This window comes from Strix uralensis, chromosome 15 (assembly GCF_047716275.1).
Source record: "Strix uralensis isolate ZFMK-TIS-50842 chromosome 15, bStrUra1, whole genome shotgun sequence".
NCBI classification, from domain to species: domain Eukaryota; kingdom Metazoa; phylum Chordata; class Aves; order Strigiformes; family Strigidae; genus Strix; species Strix uralensis.
This window is the reverse complement of record NC_133986.1, coordinates 7157982-7177885: the sequence shown is the minus strand read 5'-3', so window position 1 is coordinate 7177885 and position 19904 is coordinate 7157982. Positions and strand designations below refer to the sequence as shown.

General features: G+C 35.8%; 1 protein-coding gene across 1 annotated transcript in view; it reads left to right on the top strand.

The window, feature by feature from the left end:
• Positions 1–19904, top strand: part of LUZP2 (leucine zipper protein 2) — a 197485-nt gene that overhangs the window by 146284 nt on the left and 31297 nt on the right. Inside the window, exons 8-9 of the mRNA XM_074884575.1 lie at positions 6546–6620; positions 10638–10802. Of these exons, the coding sequence (XP_074740676.1) occupies positions 6546–6620; positions 10638–10802 (240 nt within the window). The remainder of the gene's footprint in view (positions 1–6545; positions 6621–10637; positions 10803–19904) is intronic.

Genomic DNA, 19904 nt, shown 5'->3' with positions numbered 1-19904 from the left:
TATTGCTGACAGCAAATTTAGAGCCATCTGCGTGATGATCTGCAGCATGAAGTTCTCAAAATATATACAATAAATTTAAACTGCATTTTGGGAGGGTTTTTGAAATTTTTGCATTACTCATTGTTGGCTGAATTGGAGGCACTTTGCAATAATGAATATGCTGGTATTAATGAAGAGTGGATGTGTTGGATGTTTTAGGTTTTACTTTATTCATCAGCTGAATATGAGGTAATGTTTTCAAAATAGAAAGTTTTAAGAAGTTATCTCTTGACAAACACTTTTAAGTTACGTGATATTGCCAGAAATACTAGTTCTGTTTTCCTTGATTTGTATTTTCCTGGCTGAATTATATTCTTGACTGGAATGGTCAAATCTTAGAAAGAAGCCCCCAAAGCAAAAAGCCAAAGCTTTGGGCAAGATGTGAACTAATGCCCTCTCAAGAAAAGAGGAAGTAAACGTTTCTAGTACACTACTGACAAAGATGTAGAGCATTCTGGTATGCCTAACATGAATTTGAAAATGCTTACCCCCTCAGTGTGTGTTCTCTTACTGCTAAAATAAGCGACACAATTGTTTAAAGGAGTCTGACTTAGAAAAGAAAGAGCTGCAGGTTGTAATCATGTGAATCAGGCATTGGAAATAACAACTGGTGCTAAAACCTAAGGTGCTCTCCCCTGATCTGAAGAGAGGAAAATCCCCTATGGGAGATAAAAATGCAGAACAGGCACAAAGATGAGTGATGTGGCACTTCTCTTCATGTGCATCCTCTGGGTGTGTTTCTGCAGAGAAACGGTTATTTTCTTTTAGTTAGAGGTTGAGTTCTTTAGTACTTTACATGGACCCTAACAAACTGCTGTTTTGCTTTAATTGTAACACGTTTTATGTGAAGGAAAAGCATGAGGGTTGAGGAAGAAAAAGTGAAATTTCAGCTAATAAAAAAGCACAAAGGTCTTATTTCCTTTTTTTTAATGTACATCCAGAATGATGAGCTAAAAATATTGTGACAGTAATGAGCATTAAGAAAAGGTGTAAGCTGTGAGACTGCAGAAATGATGTTTTTATCTGACTTTTCCTCTTGTTATAAGTGCTTAAAATATAAGTCAGATGTTGCTGAACGTCTGGTTTTTGCTACACATCTGATTAAATGGAATAGCTGCCAGAAAGTGTTATTCTCTTGTATTTAACACCTTGTGCTGCAGTAAACAGTACAATTTAGAAGCACAAGTCTCTGTTTTTCGAAGGTACAAATAATGCTTACCGAATAAGCACAGTAGAATTGTTTTTTACCGGATAATTTATTCAAGTTTCCAGTTAAGTGGTTTCCAATTTAAGAAGTTGTCCTAGTTAGAAAATATAATAAATTATAAAATAAAAAGTGGTACAGTAAATATTTTATTTTTTTTCTTAAACATTTATTTAAGGCCTATGCAGGAAAAAAAGGAGTTCAGAATATCCAGTCTATTTAATGTGTGATTAAACATCACTTAGTCATGTTTTCTAAGTAGAATATGTGATAATTTTGTCCTTGGTAAACAGTAATCCTTGGTGTGAAATACAATACATCCTTAACAGTTCTGTAATAACCAAATAAGATCCCAATTTATTATGTCTTAAAGAAGAAAACATGGTCATGACTATGTTTATCTCTGCATGTGTAAGTACTCCTAATGTGAAGTGATAACATAGCCTTTTCTGGCAAAAAAATCCAAAAAATCTTTGTAATTTTGTACAAGAAAAGGCAAGGGAGTAATTTTTTTTTCTCCTGAGTTTTTTAAGCAGTTACAAGTTTTAAAAAAAACCCAAGCAAACACAAAAAAAACAGCCACCACCAACAGCAAAATCCCTCACTATGTATTTTATTTTCCACATTGATATGCTGTATAAAGTTTCTGGGGAAAAAAATGCTAAAAAGCCTTTAAAAAAACATTTTTTGGCTTTGCTAACAAGTGTGCACTATTTATAATAGCTGTACTGCCGTACAGCCGTCTCGCCTGCCTGACCTGAACTGTAACCCTCAATTACTCTGGGAGTGGAATTCATATCCCGCTATTAACATGGAATAGATCAGGAATCAGATAAGACTGAAATGTTAAGGTGGGCACCACTCCCTCTGTCCTCCCTCTGACCCACACAGCACACCCAGTGTTTGATCATGCTAACGGGTCTTGTTTCTGGCACTTCTCAGAAGGAAATACATCATGTGTCCCACACAACAACCTTGTCTCTAAATTGAACAGACGTGGATTTGACAGGTGGACCACTCGGTGGATAAGGAACTGGCTGGATGGTCACACTCAAAGAGTTGTGGTCAACGGCTCAGCGTCCAAGTGTAGAGCAGTGACGAGTGGTGTTCTTCAGAGGTTGATGTTGGGACCAGCACTGTTTGACGTCTTTGTCAGCAACATGGACAGTGGGACTGAGTGCACCCTCAGCAAGTTTGCCAACTACACCAAGCTGTGTGGTGCGGTTGACAGGCTGGAGGGAAGGGATGTGCCGTCCAGAGGGACCTGGACAGGCTGGAGAGGTGGGACCTGCAAGCCTCATGGAGTTTAACAAGGCCAAGTGCAAGGTCCTGCACATAGGTCAGTGCAATCCCAAGCACAAATAGAGGCTGGGTGATGAGTGGATTGAGAGCAGCCCTGCTGACAAGGACTTGGGGGTATCAGTGGATGGAAAACTGACTATGAGGCAGCAATGTGCACTCAGAGCCCACAAAGCCAACGATGTCCTGGGCTGCATCAAGAGAAGTGTGGCCAGCAGGTTGAGGGAGGGGATGCTCCCCCTCTACTCTGCTCTTGTCAGCCCCCACCTAGAGTGCTGTGTCCAGCTCTGGGGCCCCCAACATCAGAAGGACATGGACCTGCTCGAGTGGGTCCAGAGGAGGCCACAAAGATGATCAGGGGGCTGGAGCACATTTCAACTACCTATATTATATTGATATGATATTTATAAATTCTTGAACATTCAAGGTCATCATCCCAAAGATTTGTAGGCATTGCCTTCGCTTTTTTTTTTTATGTGTCTGCAGAAATTCTTTCTGGTCTCAATTACTCATTATAAAAAATTCAGTTAATTTGGATTTCTCTCTGCTTAAAATGAGGCTAGTCTTTTCTTTTTATTTTTTATATTTATGCCTGGAAGAATTTAAAGATGGGCATTTTGTGTAAAGTAATTCACAAAGAATTAAAGGTAAGTACATTCATTCAAGTGAGTTACAAAAGTGTACTTCACTGACAGTAATTGCCCAGTGCACTCTTTCAGAGGATGAAAAAACGATTTGTCTCACTGTTTCATCTGTAAGACGTGATTCTACAAGAATGCCTAAGAGAAACAATATTTTTAACGTTTTCCAGCCTATGCTTTTTAAAGGCACTTCACTCCTCATCAGAATTGGCCTTGTGCAGTCCTGCTGGTATTTTGTCCTTTTTCTTTATTCAGTATCCAAGCCACATTAATTGAATTAGGCTCCCTTAAAAACTTCTAAATTAAAACAGCAGTGAAACTATTGCAGTATTAATTCAGCCTTGATAGACAAAAAATTTCAGAAAAAAAAAATATTATTCTGCAGTTTTGGGACTAAGATATAAATAAATATCACTACTTTCAAGTGAGTGGTTTGTCAAAAATGCATTTTTAATGCAGGATTTTATTCTCACGTGGTGTCAGCTGGATTATTATAACTGGCCTATTGGCTCAGTAATCTGTGAAAAAAAAATAAATATACATAAAAGTTACAGAAAAAGTCTATCAAAATATTACAGTATAACCAAAAATTAGAAGGCTTGATAAATTATGCTTTCACAAAGACTTTATTAATACATATGAGCCTGTCCTTTGGAAGAATACCTTTTCACCAGAAACTGAAAATGTTTTCCTTGATGTGAGCAGTGTTATTACAATGTATTAATTCTTTATAGTGGCAGGCAGCAATTAAAGAAATTAAACACTTCTCCTCCAACTTGATTTTTGATATGGCTGCAGTGTCATTGAGTACAATGTGTTCTATAGCCCGAGACATTCCCCTGCAAGGAAAGAAGTAGCAATCACCTCTAACCCCGTTACATGCTTTCTGCCAACTACTCAGATTTTCAGATGCCTATGTAATGTGTGTGTTGAAGGAAAGCAGACAACCTGAAATTCATAATTTTAGCTCTGGTATTCCAGTGATTTAAACTAATACAGATGCTGCTGAATGGGTAAGTTGCCTTGTTTTCTGTCCCACACTGTGTGGCAATCCATCATCTTCCATGGGATTCCAGTCTTTAGCAGTGGACACCACCAGAGATGCCACCCTGGCCTCTCCTTTATCATGTAAATGCTACTTTGTCTAATTTCCTGTTTAATGGCAATTCAAATTATTTAATTATATATACTGTTTTTCAAACCTTGCTTCTCATTAATTGATAATGTATTAATTTGTATGAGTGTACTGTAAAAATACTAAGTGGCAATAATTAAAATGTTAATGATGTCAGAAATGACTTGGTCTAGTTCTAGTATCTAATGAGTACTGTCTCTGCGTCAAATGGAGCCAGGCTTAACGTTCAGACTTTCAAACATTGACTAGGACCATGTTTATTGTGAGTGATCTTATGTACTGTATTTAGTAACAAATGGAAATGTTACGGAACTCTAGAAAAATTCTGATATGTTAGTAAGGTTTTTCCTCTAAAAATCCAGTGATAAATCCAGTTAAATTTTGCAAATTCTGATGAAATGGAAGGATTCTGTCTGTGTTGGACGCTCTGTTGCCAGACTGAGGAATCAAACCAGTGGTCTGATGGGTGTGTTGTGTGTGGGACAGTGACTGGTATCAGGCGTAAGAAACGTGATGCAGCGGAAATTCACAAGAGACTTCCCCACATCTGAGCAAGCAGTTGACCTCTGCTTTGAAGCAAGATTGCCTAATCGTACATGGTTTTGACTAATGAAACTGTGGCTGCTCTGATAAATCTGCAGATAAATGCCTAATCCTGTTATAAAATGTGACTAAGTAGTTCTTTACATGACCAGGGAACTGAAAATTCCAGACTTTTGTCATTTTAGCAGCCAGTACAGCCTGTGTTTAATGCTAATAAACATCACTTGAGGTACCTGCTGAGGACTACAGGCTTGCCTAAGCTCATACATGTCAGCTATGATATGTGCTGGAAGTATGGTCATTGCCCCACACAGAGACCAAGTTAACCACATTTTGTAGGGTTTACACTAAACAGCATTTCTGTTGTGTGGCTATACATTAAGCTGTGCTACAGTCAGCAGAGTGCATGTGATCTTGAAAAGTCTGTCAAGAAAGCAGTGTCTGGCTGGGGATGGACTTCACAAACCTGGTGAGCATGGGCTGGTGCTGAGGGAAAGGGTGCTTGCAAATATTTGGTCAAAATTAAAGTGTTTTGCTCTTTAGCTGAGAAATGAGAACTTTATCCAATTATTCTGTTTGCGCAGAACATGCATTACCTAACCGGAATCTCAGAGAGAAAAAATCACTGGTTGGTCTAGTGACCTTTCTTAATGGTTCCCTTCGTAAACATGGAAAAAAACTAGTGGGCTGGTTTTGCACATACAACAGTAGAAGAAACCCATAGCTTACTCCTTTAGGTTGCTTAGTGATGTGCTGTTAATGACAGGGCTGGGAACTGCAGGAGTCCAGGAGCTCCCGCTCCCTAAAATGGAAAGTTCTTGCAGAGAATGTATTTCCCCAAAGCAGCAGCTCATAGGGAAGGGGAGGGAAAATCATTGTCTTTATTTACTGAGTCTTTAAAAGCATCTTCTGAACTCCTGCTCTCAATACACTGTATATGCACTGTAAAAAGCTGTACCTCCTCCTGCAGGACTATGCAGGAAAATGATGTGATGTCATGTAACGAGCCAACAGTCCTTCTGCACAGGGTGCAGGCTGCTGCCTGGCCCTGACTTCAAACGCAAATCTCCCCAAATGCTTCCTCATTATGTAGTTGCATGGCCAGCCTTCTTGTGAGTTTTTCTTTCATATCACCAGGGAAGGAGATGGAGAAACAAACCTGGAGTTAACTCCTTGTAGACCAGCAGATAGTAGTATTTCATAAGGTATCTACATGCATGAACATTTGGGTGTTTTCCAATTTCTCTGTTTATGCCAAGTTACATTAACGTTGGCATCTCAGTCTTTAAAACTACAAAAGAGTGTTTCACATTGCAAACAGAAGTCAGATAAATAAACAAAATAATAAAAACTGTTTGAATATTCTTTCCAGAAGGATATTATGGCATAATTCTAAATACTTTATAGTATGGAATTACTTTTACTACTGATGTTGAAGTTAGAGTAAGTTAGCGTTCACATAAATGGAGCAGGTGTGAGCCCAGCTCCCACAGAAAAACACTCTTTTTCTCAGGAAGAAAAAAATCCTTGGAGGCCTGGTCTTTTTGCAAGCAATTCTGACCCAATTCATATATATTACTTGTAAAATTTATATCCTTTCCTCTCTCACAGGTATTGCATGGAAAATTATGGGGAAGAAAATGCATTGTAGATTGCATCAGCTTTTTCTTCTTTATTCCCACAGGCACAACAGCTAACAGATCTGGAGCAAAAACTAGCAGTTGCAAAAGATGAATTGGAAAAGGCAGCTCTTGACAAAGTAAGAAGTGTAATGTAATGTTTGCATGTTTATCAGCTGTGAATGTTTCAGTATAATTTGACAAAAAAAAAAAAAAGTCAGTCTTGCAATGATTTAGATGCATACTTAATTGTATATACCTGGGAATAATGCTACTGAAATCAGTGGAACTAATTATGATGCATGAAGTTAAGTACAGCTGCAAAGTTATTTAAGAAGAGGGCAATCAAATTAGGAAGAAACATCTCAAAAAAAAAATGAAAGCCAAATGCTACAGTTCTTTATGTGCAAAATACAATACAATTTTTATCTGAGGTTTAGTTATAGTTCCAAGTAGAATGCAGTATAGAATAGGTCAGTCTCTTTTTAAGGTGGGACTGATGTGACAGAGCTCTGTTCTGTGGGCAGAGGTGCCCACTTGTGCCAGAGAGGACGTGGGGAATCCCAGGAATGGGACAAAGCAGGACATGTTGGCTCCTGTCAGCTGTGTAGCAGGGAAACTTCTAGATTTAGCGCAGCTGGGAAGAAAATATCGTGCAATAGGGAAGCAGTTTATCAGAAAGGAAAAAACTTCAATACATTATCAAAGAATAATTTTTTGGTTTGGTTTTCCAGTATTTTCAGGTTCCATCAGACGTGTGGAAAAAAATATGCCTCTTGGACTAAAAGCATTTTTCTTTAATCTTCAATATTGCAGTCGCTGAAATCATCCTCTTGAGTGAGGATTTGCATCCAGCACTGCAAAATCTATGGAAGCAATGCTCACAGTAGCATTATTCAAACCTGTGTGTACATCTGTTGATATGTGTTTCTTGTTAGTAGAGTGAACTGAACTGCTCCACATATTTAAAAATTAAGCATGTTCCTTCTTTGCTCATATAACACTCAAAGCCATGGTCTCTCAGTAGTGCCAATATACTGTATGTGGCAAAGGCAAGAGAGCAACACTTGCCATAAATATCTTCTAAATGCAGTTATTGCATTTGCATTATAATGCAGATAGTTGTGAAGGAGAAAGCAAAGAACATTTGACATCAGGAACTTTTAATGCGAATGATACTAAGGGATTCTGTCTGCAAATTAAAAAGGGATTTGCAGCACACCCAACTGACTTCTCTGATCCTCTGTTTCTCTTCTCTTAAATATTATGGAATTTTGATTTAGAGCTCAGGTATGGTTCTGAATGCTTACCAGAAGCCCAGTGTCATCATCTTGAAATCATTGAGACAGTCTTTGGATGGCATCATTGCCTACGTGCTGTGAAAGTGCAGTGGAAATGGCAAGCAGGAGTGAAAAAAAAAAAAAAGCAGTTGCAAATTAAGGAAAAAGATAAAGTTCACACCAGTGAGAATTGTGATACAGTTTTATAAGACTAGAAATACCCATGTGTGGCTAGTTCTAACTGCAGAGTATTAGGACCATTTAAGTTGTAGGTGCCTTTGTCCCCTGGTTAAGAGCTTTTCTATATGAACTATGAACTGAAAAGAGTTGGAGATGGCCAGTGGTCCATCCATGTCTTCAGTAAAGGTTTGACCTTAACTGTTTTGACAATGTTAGCACACATAGTTTCAGATAAAGGAATGGAAGCAATGTGTAAAGTTATGTGCATTTTTGGAACATGAGCTGTATTTGAAATGAATAATTGAGTGATCTAATCTCAAACTGTGCCTATAAATAGGCATTAATTTGGATTTTTCTTTTGGGAGGGTATCAGACTTTTCTATTAAATATTAGATTGTGCTGACAGTGGACTTAGTGTCTCTCATAAGTCTATTTACATGACAGCACTTTTCTAGTTCCCTTGATGGACCCTTGGGTGACTGACAAATTTTGCATTACCACAGACCAAATTATTCTATATTAAATCCAACCACATGACAAGTGTATAAACAGATCTGGGAAATCTGAAGACATGCATCATATGTTGGTAGTATTTTGACCAGCTAGCAGCCTATTTTGACCACAGTCATGTGTATGCAAAGTTATTGCAAACTCTCTCAAACGACATCCGTGGTTCCAATAGTGTTTCCTTAAGTTGTACTCTCGTGCTGCCCATTTATACATCTTCTATCAGCAAAATTGAATTTTGCTACCCGCAGTATGAAAACAAAATAGCCTATTCTGCTTTTACCTTTGGAATGGCAAAATGGCTGGTGGAAGGCAAGGCAGAACAAGCACTGGATGGCAGGGGTGGGAGATGAGAGGATGAGAAATTACCCAGAGGGATTTCCAGATGGGAGGAGTGTTGTTTCAGATCAGTGTGATTTGCAGGAAGCACTGGGGTCATATTGTGCTATAATGGCTGAGTCCATATCTTCAACCAAAATTAGACAGTCTGCTACCTCTGCCAGTTTGGTGTCTGAGCTTATTTTGACTATGTCAAATGGTGATTTATGCTCTCTGTGCAGTCACTTCTTGAAAAGGTAGGGGAGAAGACATACTACATGAAAAGAAGTATGCTAAGATCTTCTGTTGTCAACTGGAAATTAAAAGATCCCTGAGTCACATGGATAAAGTAATCCTTTCCCTTTTACACTGCCATTATGTCAGAGACATATCAGTCTGACTCCGGGTTCATACATTTTAGTAAGTAAATGATACAAAGTGCTGTCCTCTTTGATGGTAATCTAACATTCCTCCTCACTGCACACATCTTCAGGAAAAGACATTCAATTTTGTCTGTTTGCAAACAAACCAAACTCAATTTCATCTCCTATTTCTTTGATTTTTCTTTATTGTGCTGTGCATTAATAGTCTTTTTATGGTTGTATATGATCCTACCATTGAAATGTACCCTACTAACAGTTCCTGTTTCTCCATTTTTAAAGAAAGACTCAGATTTTCCCAGTTACAAGATACATTCCCTAGTTCCAGTTCAGGGGAAGTTTATCTGATGTAAAACACAGACAGTTTTTTGGGTTCTAAAAATACTTGTTTAGCAAATAAACTAAAGCAAGGTGGTGTATGCCAAGTGCTGTTGCTTAAGATTTGTATATCTGTGAAATATTTCTATATTGTATATGTAATACTTCACATATGTAGTATGTAGTGTGTAATATTACTTATACATGTATTTTCCATCAACTTCTGCCATGGTATACCTTGATTTATGTATCTTCAAAAAAATCTTTGAAGGTTGTAATGTGCTCATGTAGCCTGTATTTATAGGGGCATTCTTAATATAAAAAAAAAAAAGGCAAGAGATTTATTATTTTTTTAAGGCCAAATGTTGCCTAACTCCCCTGAAATGAGTATAAGGAAGTTACCTCAATATCTAACATTTGACGCTTCGTGTCTTGCTGTGATGGAGCAAAGATTTAAAATGAGATTTCTGCAGTACCATAGTTATCTCACTGTTCTTAGTGTCTCAGCTTATTTCAATGACAGACTGCTATTTTCATTAATATATCTATCTGTATTTCTGTGAGTAAAATAGCAGTGTTCTAACATGGGTTGCAGGCACTTCGCCACTTAAAAGTTTTAGTTCAGCTTGTTGGACAGTAATGGATCTGGGAAATGATATTCTTAACAGATGAAAAGATGTAGGGTTTATTTACTATACACTCATGAGGGAAGGCATCTTTGTTAGATGAACATCAATCTTTATAACCCGTGGAAGACCACCAATTACGATGAACAATTACTATAAACTAGGTTCCATGCAAAGTCTGCATCTTTGCAATACTTGTGAATGTTTACTTCTCTGTAACTATTACATATAGAAGTCTGAACACTGTATGATATTTGGTAGATTGTATTTTTGTTTCTTTTCAGATAAAATATTTACTAATTATTTGCAATAATCAATGTGTATAAAACTTTATGGAGGAAAGAGTGCAGTGGCTTTCTAGGCAGTTTGGTGTGTGATACACAGTAACCCAATATTAAAAAACTGCTTTAAACAGCCTTAATTTCTTCCGTTAATAAGAAAAAGCAGCAGCTGCTCATAAATGTTTGGTTTAATGCAGAGAGAGAAAGTAAGCAATTCTGTTCATAATAACACATCTTAGAGAACTGATGATTTCTTATTTTCCCCAGGAGTCACAGCTGAAAGCTCTGAAGGAGACTGTGCAGCTTTGCCTGTCTTCCGTTCTGCACAATCAGCCTCCCGCTAAGACTCTAATCCCTTCAAAACCAACTGAGAAGCTGACATCCCCAGTTACAAAGGGCTCAAAAGTTCCATTTCAAGTGACAAGCACCAAGGTATAGTTTCTCTCTTATTTTTTTTTTTTAAACATCTTTGAAAGTTTGTCCTGTAAGAGCATCAAACTGGAACTAAGAAGGATTTTAAATTCATTGAAAGATTAGGATGAATTTTGAGGATAATTCTAAACCTGTTTCTGATGTCAATAAACTTATTCTAAACTTGGGAAGCAGCTACTTATTTTGCTGAGGAAAAAATTTCTGTCTATCACTTGCTAAATGGACCATGTCTGCATAACAAATCTACAAGGAAGATGGATTTGCATCTAAAATAAGTGAGGATGTTAATTCATAGGATTATTTACCTGTCGGGCACTGATAGTGAGTTTGTGATAATATAGCACTAAACAGTAAGACAGTCTTTGCTTATCACGGGTTTTTAGTGAAAAAGACTGATACAAAAACATAAAATAGCCAAATTAAATTTGCCAAAAGGGATCTATGAAATTGGTCATAGGCCATAGAGAATATTCCAATCATACAAGATGGGAAAGGCAGTTTAGGAGAAAGCATGAGAAAAAAATGTGATGAAAAGTGTTTTGATTCAGTAGATTCAAGCATTTTAATATAATCAAGGTTTACAGTGATTAACAACTGTCCTGATAATTTTTATCTCCACAGTTGCATTTAGCTCATGTATTCAACTGATTCAATAGATCTAGAATAAATCTGTGGTTTCAATTACAAAGGAAGTTTTACAGAATGACTGAATGACACTTTAATGTCCTCCTTAAATTCCAGAACTCTTTCCTGAAATATAAAGTCATAGCCAATTTGTAATTTTTATACAGCAGCTCTTGATATTCACTATTGGTAACAGAGGCTGGAGCCAAAAATTAGTAATCTTTTTGTATGTAATTAAATAAAAATATAATTCCAGAAAGCGGAATATGATTATAAAACTGGATCTCACATTGCTACTCTTACAATAATGATTGTTTTATAGGAAGAAACCTTCATTCCCAAAAAAGATTATCTCTGAAAACAAAGCACTGTATTAATTAATAGAAGCACATGGGGATATTAGTGCTCATTTAGATGAAGATCACTGGTTCTGTGTTCTGCAGGAGAGTGGACTCTTCTTTGGTAGGTCAAGCAGATTGAGCTTCACTCTGGGATCTCAGGAGCATATTTTTCCTAATTATTGTGGCTTTAGAATTGTCTATCTTGTTCTTACTGTCCTTCTCTTCAGGTTAAAAGTGTTTGCGCCTCTGTCATGAAAGCATAGGATAAGGCCCAACAAGCCACTATGCCTGTGTTTAAGACTGGCGTAAGGTCAGAGCCTCTGAAGCATTTGAGGTCTCCTTGATTTTACAGATATTACTGTAGTGCAACGAAAGAAATGGGAATGCATTTAGAGATTAGAATTAGATTTTTGATATTTGACTGAAACACAGAATACTCTTCCTTCTTTTTTCTGTGATCATATAGATTTTGTGTTTAATGTTCCTGTTAGTAAAATGTATCAGTATTTCCATGCTTCAGCCTTTTGAGAATGAGCATTTAGTCCTCTGTATCCAAAAGTGCTTGAATAAGTTAGACTGCCTCTTTAATAGACATTGCTCACATTTCTCTGCACTTGGCATATGCCATGAAAACGTCTGAGAAAATAATGGTCTGCAATCCTCTTCTTCCACACATTGACACCTCATTATTATAAATCTGTGCATTATCTGTGATTATAAAACCAGTGAAATCTGCTACTGTGAAATAGGTTGTCAAAGAATCATAGTAGTCCAGAATTATACCCTCTGCACTTGAGCTGTGCTATAGGAGGCTTTTTTTTATTATGACATCCATTCTTATGTATCTTTTCCTTGGCTTTTTCTTCCTTTTACAAGCCAACTAACTCTTAACTACAGATGTATAGCTTTCCTTTTTTTATTAGATTTGCATAAACATTTTGATATAGTAGGCTAGTATTGTTAGGGGAATATAAATGTGTGTGATGACTTAAATATGTTTTCGTATGTAAAAAAGGGAACTTCAGATGAGCAGCACTTCTACATCTTGTCATGTCTGACAAGCAGCATTTTCACCTTCAGGAAAGAAGTGATGATTTGTCTGGTAAATATCTTATTTCAAAGATATTCTCATCCAGCCTAAAAATTGCTTTCTAAAAATGTCAAACTTATTTTAAATCCATTGAAGGGGTACATCATATAGTGTATGATACCTATGTCACTTGGGAACAATCACCTCTGGGATTGGGGTGCTTTCTGCTTAAAAATGTAAAAAAAGGTGCACATAAGTACATTGAATATTTGTATTCATAATTGGTAGGCATAATACCTGAGTGCTTGTTAGAGATTATATTTAACATGAGAACATCGTGTAGAAAGGATAATTAGGAAAGCAAATAGCCAAATTTACTGGGAAAGATAATTAAAAAAAAAATTATTTCCTGGTGAGATATTTTGGTCTTTAAAGAGAATGTGATATAAAGAAGCATAAAACCGGTTTAAAAAAAATAAGTTCAAATCAGTACATAGAAGTGTCTGAATCAGTGCAAAAAAGTTGTTCTGGATAGCTCAGTAATTTGGAAGAGTGGGTAATAATGGGAAGTTCTTACCTTTAAATCACAGAAAAAGTTCCCTTAAAGTGATCAAAAGCAGTATCAGTCTGAGGTGCGTTTTGTGACATGTCTTAAATGAGTTAATATTCACAATGTACAAGAATGTAAAATACCATTTCACCATTTGTGTTGGCACTAATATTTCAGACCAAAATCATTTTACCTGTCATGTACCTGTCGTAACACTGATAGTGGTGCTGAAAGAATTGACCATTACAAATGGGTTTAGGGCTATGTACATACAAGTTCAGTGGCACTAACAACTAAACGAAGCATAACTAGAAGGCTGATAATTAATCCTGAACTATGAGGTCTTTAACTTTCTGGGTTGTTGACAATTATTTTTATTTCTTTTGCACTGTAATTTCACAGCAGTAACTGTTCTGTGTTCTGCCAGTAGAAAATCCTTCCAAACTAGTGGAGAGTTGTCAGATCTGGCTTTTGTTGTAGCAATTTCCTTGCCTTATTCCATTACAGAGGTGATGGAGGAAAGAGAAAAATCAAGAGAAAGGAGGAGAACTGAAACTCCGCTTTCCTGTTTAATGTCCAGATGAGTGCCTAAGGTCTTGGGTACTTAAAGAGTATTGTTAATGGATGGAAACTGTAACATTTCCTAGGCTAGCTGTGCTGGGAAATATGGGTTTGTCTAATCTGAATCAGAGCAGTGGTACTGACTTCCTAGTGAGGCATTTTCTGCACTTACTGTATCTCGGCATAACAAACAACTCTGAATTTATATGGAATTAGTAGATGGAATGGATTCTTACTTGCCCTTCTGAAAAAGGTTAACTTTATACCTTATAAAAAATTAAAAATTGTAATAATAGTTATAATTCAAATATCTTTGGCTGTGCAGTGTAAAGATACCTGTGCTCCAACGGCAACAAAAAGCTTTAGTAACACTGTGGGAAATTAATGGCAAACCAAAATCAGAAGTGAAACAGAAGAAAAGTCTATTTCCAGTAGTGAGGTTGAAAACACAAGTGATGGGGAATATAGTGACACAGATACCAGGATAATAGTGACTAGTTTGCTCTGTAGTGGTTTTGCTTAATCCAGAAATATTTCTTCATGTGTTCCCCAAATGATTTCCTTCATTATAAATGCCCTGTGGTTTTTGTGTATTTTGTGAACTGTACTATTTTAAGAGTTGAAATACGTATGAATTTTAAACTGTGAAGAATATCATTCCCTCCTATATTGTACATGGCGCAGCTGGAAACACCACCTATGAATGCCACTTCAGTGTCCTGGTCTTGGTGAAGGAAATACAAGCTGAATAAGAATGAGAACTGTCCTTCTGTGGAAATGTATAGTACAGACTGAAAGAAGAAATACCACTCCATTTTTAAAAGATTTAAAGATCTCACAAGAAAATGCATCACTTTGGTGGTAAAAACTGCTGCAAGGAGCCATTGCCTCTGCCTCACATATATTGTGAATATTGTGGACTCCAGCATACACTGATCAGTGTAAAAATTCAGAAAAGTTAAAGTACCATGGGCCAACCTTTTTGTATCTGGAAATAAGTATTTCATTCATTTGCCATCAAAGTAATCTTGGGAACTTTATGTCTTTATTAAGCCTAACAAAGTGTTCTTGTTGAAGCAGAATTGAGGAGAGCTTGTGAGACTGTTCAAAGAAGGTACAGTCTGGAAAGTTGGTCATGAACAAGGTAGACTCTGAAAAGCATTTTGAAATTGCCATATAGGAAATTAAGAGGCTGAATTTTCTGTGTTGATACAGAAATAATATATTTAGGTTAAATCTAAGATCACAGTTATTCTGAGTGCATTGATACTGAGCACCTACTACAGACACAGAGTCTGATGGAAAAAATAAGATAATCCTAGTGTCAAGAGTCTTAGCTTCTTCACTAATGTAATTAAGGGATTTGAAGTTTTTTTTAAAAGCCTATTTATAAAGGATCTATGATTTATCTAGAAAGCCAGAATATTTCTTAGGCTCTAGACCTTATCCATTTCATTCTACAAGAGTAGAAATTATTGATATAAATACTTACATAAAATAATAATACAGTTGTTAATTATTTGTACCAAACATTAGTTATACAGTTTTATTACTCATAATACTGTGCGATATTATAATTATGTCATTGACTAGAAATATGAAAAAGGAAATATATGTCTACATATACAAAATATACAAATACGTTTTGAAGGAATGAAGAAATGTCTGGCAAGTGTAGGTTGGACCCAATCCATGTTTATGAAGAGTGAACAGAGGTTTTTTTAATTGTCTTTTAAGAGCTTTTTTGTACATCCTAGAAAACTGACAGAATAGCTTCAGATTCATGAAAAATTAACCAGTTGAATGTATCAATGTAGCAATGTATCATCTCATTACTCTTCCTTTGTAGGTCAAGAAAGAAACCTAAATCAGAACAAATAACTTAAGGAAATAATTTATGTTTTCTAAAATCAGAGCTATTACTGTTCATATAATTTATCATAATATTGCACTGTAAATGAAGGTTCTGACCCTTTGAACAAAGCAATTGCAAATTCTTTGCTCAAGGACCTATGAAACAACACAAATATAGTTATGGACATATAATTATTTTTGTCCTTATAGGAAAGATTAAGGTACTGAAAGCTTCTCAAATGTGTCTGATTATTTTTACTCAGGCTGACCTCTGTATAACATGGTAAAAACATAAGTTGGAAGTTATTTCTCTTTACACATTACATTTCAAATTGACATTATGGCATTATGTCAGGAAGCACCCCAAATCTTTTGTGTAATAACTCCACCTCAGAGGAGAGAGATGGGCAGATGGACTTCTGAAAAATAGAAGATGCTAGTCTGAATTTAAAAAGATATTAGTGAAATGAATCGGATATCTGAAATTCACAATATGTATATGATTTTTGGTAACGTAGTCTCTATTTTACAGATTTGGAAAAACAAAGCTTTAAAATGTCAAATATTTGCCACCGTTCCTTTTCCAATTTTCCAGTGATTTTTGCTACCGATTTCCTCGCTGTTGCCCAAATCATTCTCTGCATCTCTCTGGTATTTCAGACTGTGAGGACAGGGAAGGGCTCTCTACTAGTCAGGTTTTTGCATCTATTTCTCTACTTTCTTTCATTCTCCTGTTCTTTGTTGCTAAATACTCATCATTTCTCTTAGCTTACTACTTTTCAGCATTACTCTCTAATTCAGTCTAGCTAAGTATTCTCTTCTGACATCTACTCCTTCCTTAAACTTGAGAATAATAAACCTCATAATGCTATTTCTTTTCCTATAAAACATGCATTCAGATCACAGAGAGCAGAGGGCCCAGTATTGTGTGAGGCAGCTTTTTTAAAGGGTCTGTTTGAAAAAGATCACAAAATATAATGTTGGACCTGAAGCAATGATAGGTTTTAAAGAAAAACTAAGCCTGTTTTGTTGGCTGCTATGGTAAATGAAAATCCTGTGTAATTATGAAAAACACATAGAGCAAAACTTTTCATTTATATGAGCTCCAGGATAATACAAACCAATACAGATCTAGCATGGCGTGCTCAGATTTATTTGGAAATTGATTGTATGCTCACTATTGAGGAAAAATAATAGTGTGTATCCTCATTAGTTTATCAGAGGAAACAGAGGTTGAACCTAAAGGCACAAAATATAATATTCCTGGTCAGCTATAAGTAAACAGCAATAGTGTGGAGGGCAGTGAGTAGATTTGTGCTCCATGAAAGCCTTAGGAAGTTAGCCTGTGTGGTACCTCAGTGCTTTTCTACTTTTGTTACCTCAAACTTTGCTTCTGCCAGAGTTAATGAGATATCACTGACACCTGCAGTTTCCATGACCTGTAGATCATTGCATTCAGCATGGGGATTGAAAAAAGGTAATTAAAAAAAGAAAAAGGCAATTACTAAATGCAGAGTCAGCCACATTTTGTAATATGCAGTAATGACATACAATCATATAACCCTTTCCTAATGCATAAACATTATGAGAATAAAATAGCATTGAAAAATGACACTCTCTATTGTTTTAGAATTTAATTTCAAAGACAGTAAGGAATACATGTGTCTCCTTCAAAGGTACTTACCATAGAAATCTCAGATACTATGAGTATCTGTAAGGCTAATGTAGTAAGAAATTTGTTTTTAAAAAGATAAGAGGTAATTTAATTGCAGAAGCATGACTAGCATGACCTATTTCTTTATGTAAGTCTCTCCTGTTCTACTTTTTATAGCTCTCTGTGGGCTTATATACTTTTATTCTCATTATGATCAACTAGATGCCAACGATAGTCTTGTGTTATTGTTAATGATGATTCATAAGAATATGGCAACTCTTCCTCATATCTTTTATTTCCAGATTTTGCTTCAAATTGAGTATGTTTTTGCTGTTGCCTCAGCTTCTATGGAACTTTTTCTACAGCTCTTTTTCTTCAGTGACTAATTTTTAATAAAATTTTATTACATGCTGGAAAACGTCTAACACCAGAGATCATTAAATTGAAAGCTGCAGCTCTTTGCTTTTATTACTTACTTTAAAGACGTCTTCACTATTAGCACATTAACTTGATAGTAAATTAGTTTTAGAGGGTGTTTTTTCAACTAGTACAATCAAGGGAAATTGGAAAAAAAGCACCTGGCATCTCTTATTTAGTCCATAACTCCACAAAAATATAATTCTCCTTCAAGTTTTAGTGACACAATCTTTATAATTATCTTCATTTCATTAACTATTTGACCTCACTCCTCTGTTACAGAATATAAGTAGCTGGACTGGCCCATTACCCCAGGGTTCAACTCTGAAATTAGCAGTGGGATAATGGGCTGAAGAGGTAACTGGTAACCATTTACTACTTCACTTTTTGTGACTGTTAATTTTTGTAGCTGTTAACTGCAGGTCAGTTTACCTATGTATGAAAAATACTCCAAAGTCTCACTACAAATATCCTATTTTGTAATTAATGTCTTTACTTATCAAATGTTTCTATAAAGCCTTCCACAATCTAGTGCTTAATATGTCTCAAAAATACTGTGGGTTATTGCTTGACAGTGGTTGAAAAGGGATGTGAGTATACGAAATGTAAATTTGTTAAGGGATATTTTAAATAACATCAAAACCCCAGATTGCTAGTATGGCTAATGGTCTTAAATGGACCTGGGGATTAGCATGGACAGTTTACATCCATATCCTCAAACTCTGCTTCGGTGTAAAATCAGGCCCTCGTGCTAGAGCAGCCTCAGGCTTGCTGTGAGGTTCAGCAGCTTTCTGGACAAGCTTATATGTCTTTTTCTTGTATCAAAATGGAGAAAGAGAAGATCCCCTTAATTACTTTTCAGATGTTATTATTTTAGAGATACCTTTCCTCACCTACTTATATCAAGTGATTTTTTTTTTTGTAATATTTCTCTCTTTCTCTCCCTGGTAACAGTGGAGATGACTGGGGAAATGTACAGTATTTCTAATTTTAGTTAAAGTTGCATCTAGCAGAAAAATAGTAACACATTGTTTTATCTTGTGACTTCCCTAGCTGACATGTTTGTTACATGTTCTGTTAAAAAATATGCATATGTGAGCAATGAAAACAAAACTGAATTTATGTGCCATTGCAGTTGCACATTAGTAAACTTGTTTTAAGATTTGTTAGTATTAACACTTTTCTACCAATGTTACATGTAAAAGAAGACACAAAATGTGCAGAGGATCTAATTCATCATTTTAAGTGGCTTACAAACATGAATGTAATTGTGAAAGTACTCCCAAGGGAATTTTGCTACCCAAGGATATAGTAAAGATTTATTTGAAAATTATTTATGTGGGTTTTCTGTATACAGTATGTATTACTAATGTACTGTTACAAAGTTTCATTTGGTATGTGTATACAGAGCCAAGTGGGAAACATTAGAGATAGTTAAGTGATGTTTTTCATTGATTAGAGCAAAGATGTGTTTTGGAAAATATTCACAAAGAAAATACTTATTGACTCTGGGCATTTTGGCTATTAATAGGAACTTTCTAACAATTTGATTAAAATCATTGCACTGAATCATAAAGCGTAAGAAAAGCAGAATGGACTGGTGATAAACCTAAGGCATTCAAGTTCAGTTTAGTCTTGAGCAATTTAAGAAATCAACTACTGGCCTACACCTGAAGTCTCATCATCTTCCAGAATTGTTAAGCTCCGCCTTGTTCTACATTTATTATTTTATGTTAAAATAATAATAAATAAAATGTAAAATAATAAATACATAAAATGTTATTTTATTGCCAATGAGAAAGTAACATGAGAAAGAAATGTGCTCTCATACAATAGAAAAGCAGACATTCAGTTAAAACAAAAAACCTTTTAATATCAAGCCTATATTTTTTCAAATCCTTGAAAGCTAAATGGATGGTGCTTAAATTGAATGTTTTGAAGCAGTGAAAAAATGGAGTCATATAATAAATGACTATTGAATCTTTATTACTAAATATTTTTGAGGTAGTTTACGGATTGTTTATGGAATCCTATTTTCTCATATCTTTTGAAAAATAATAGTCCTCATCTC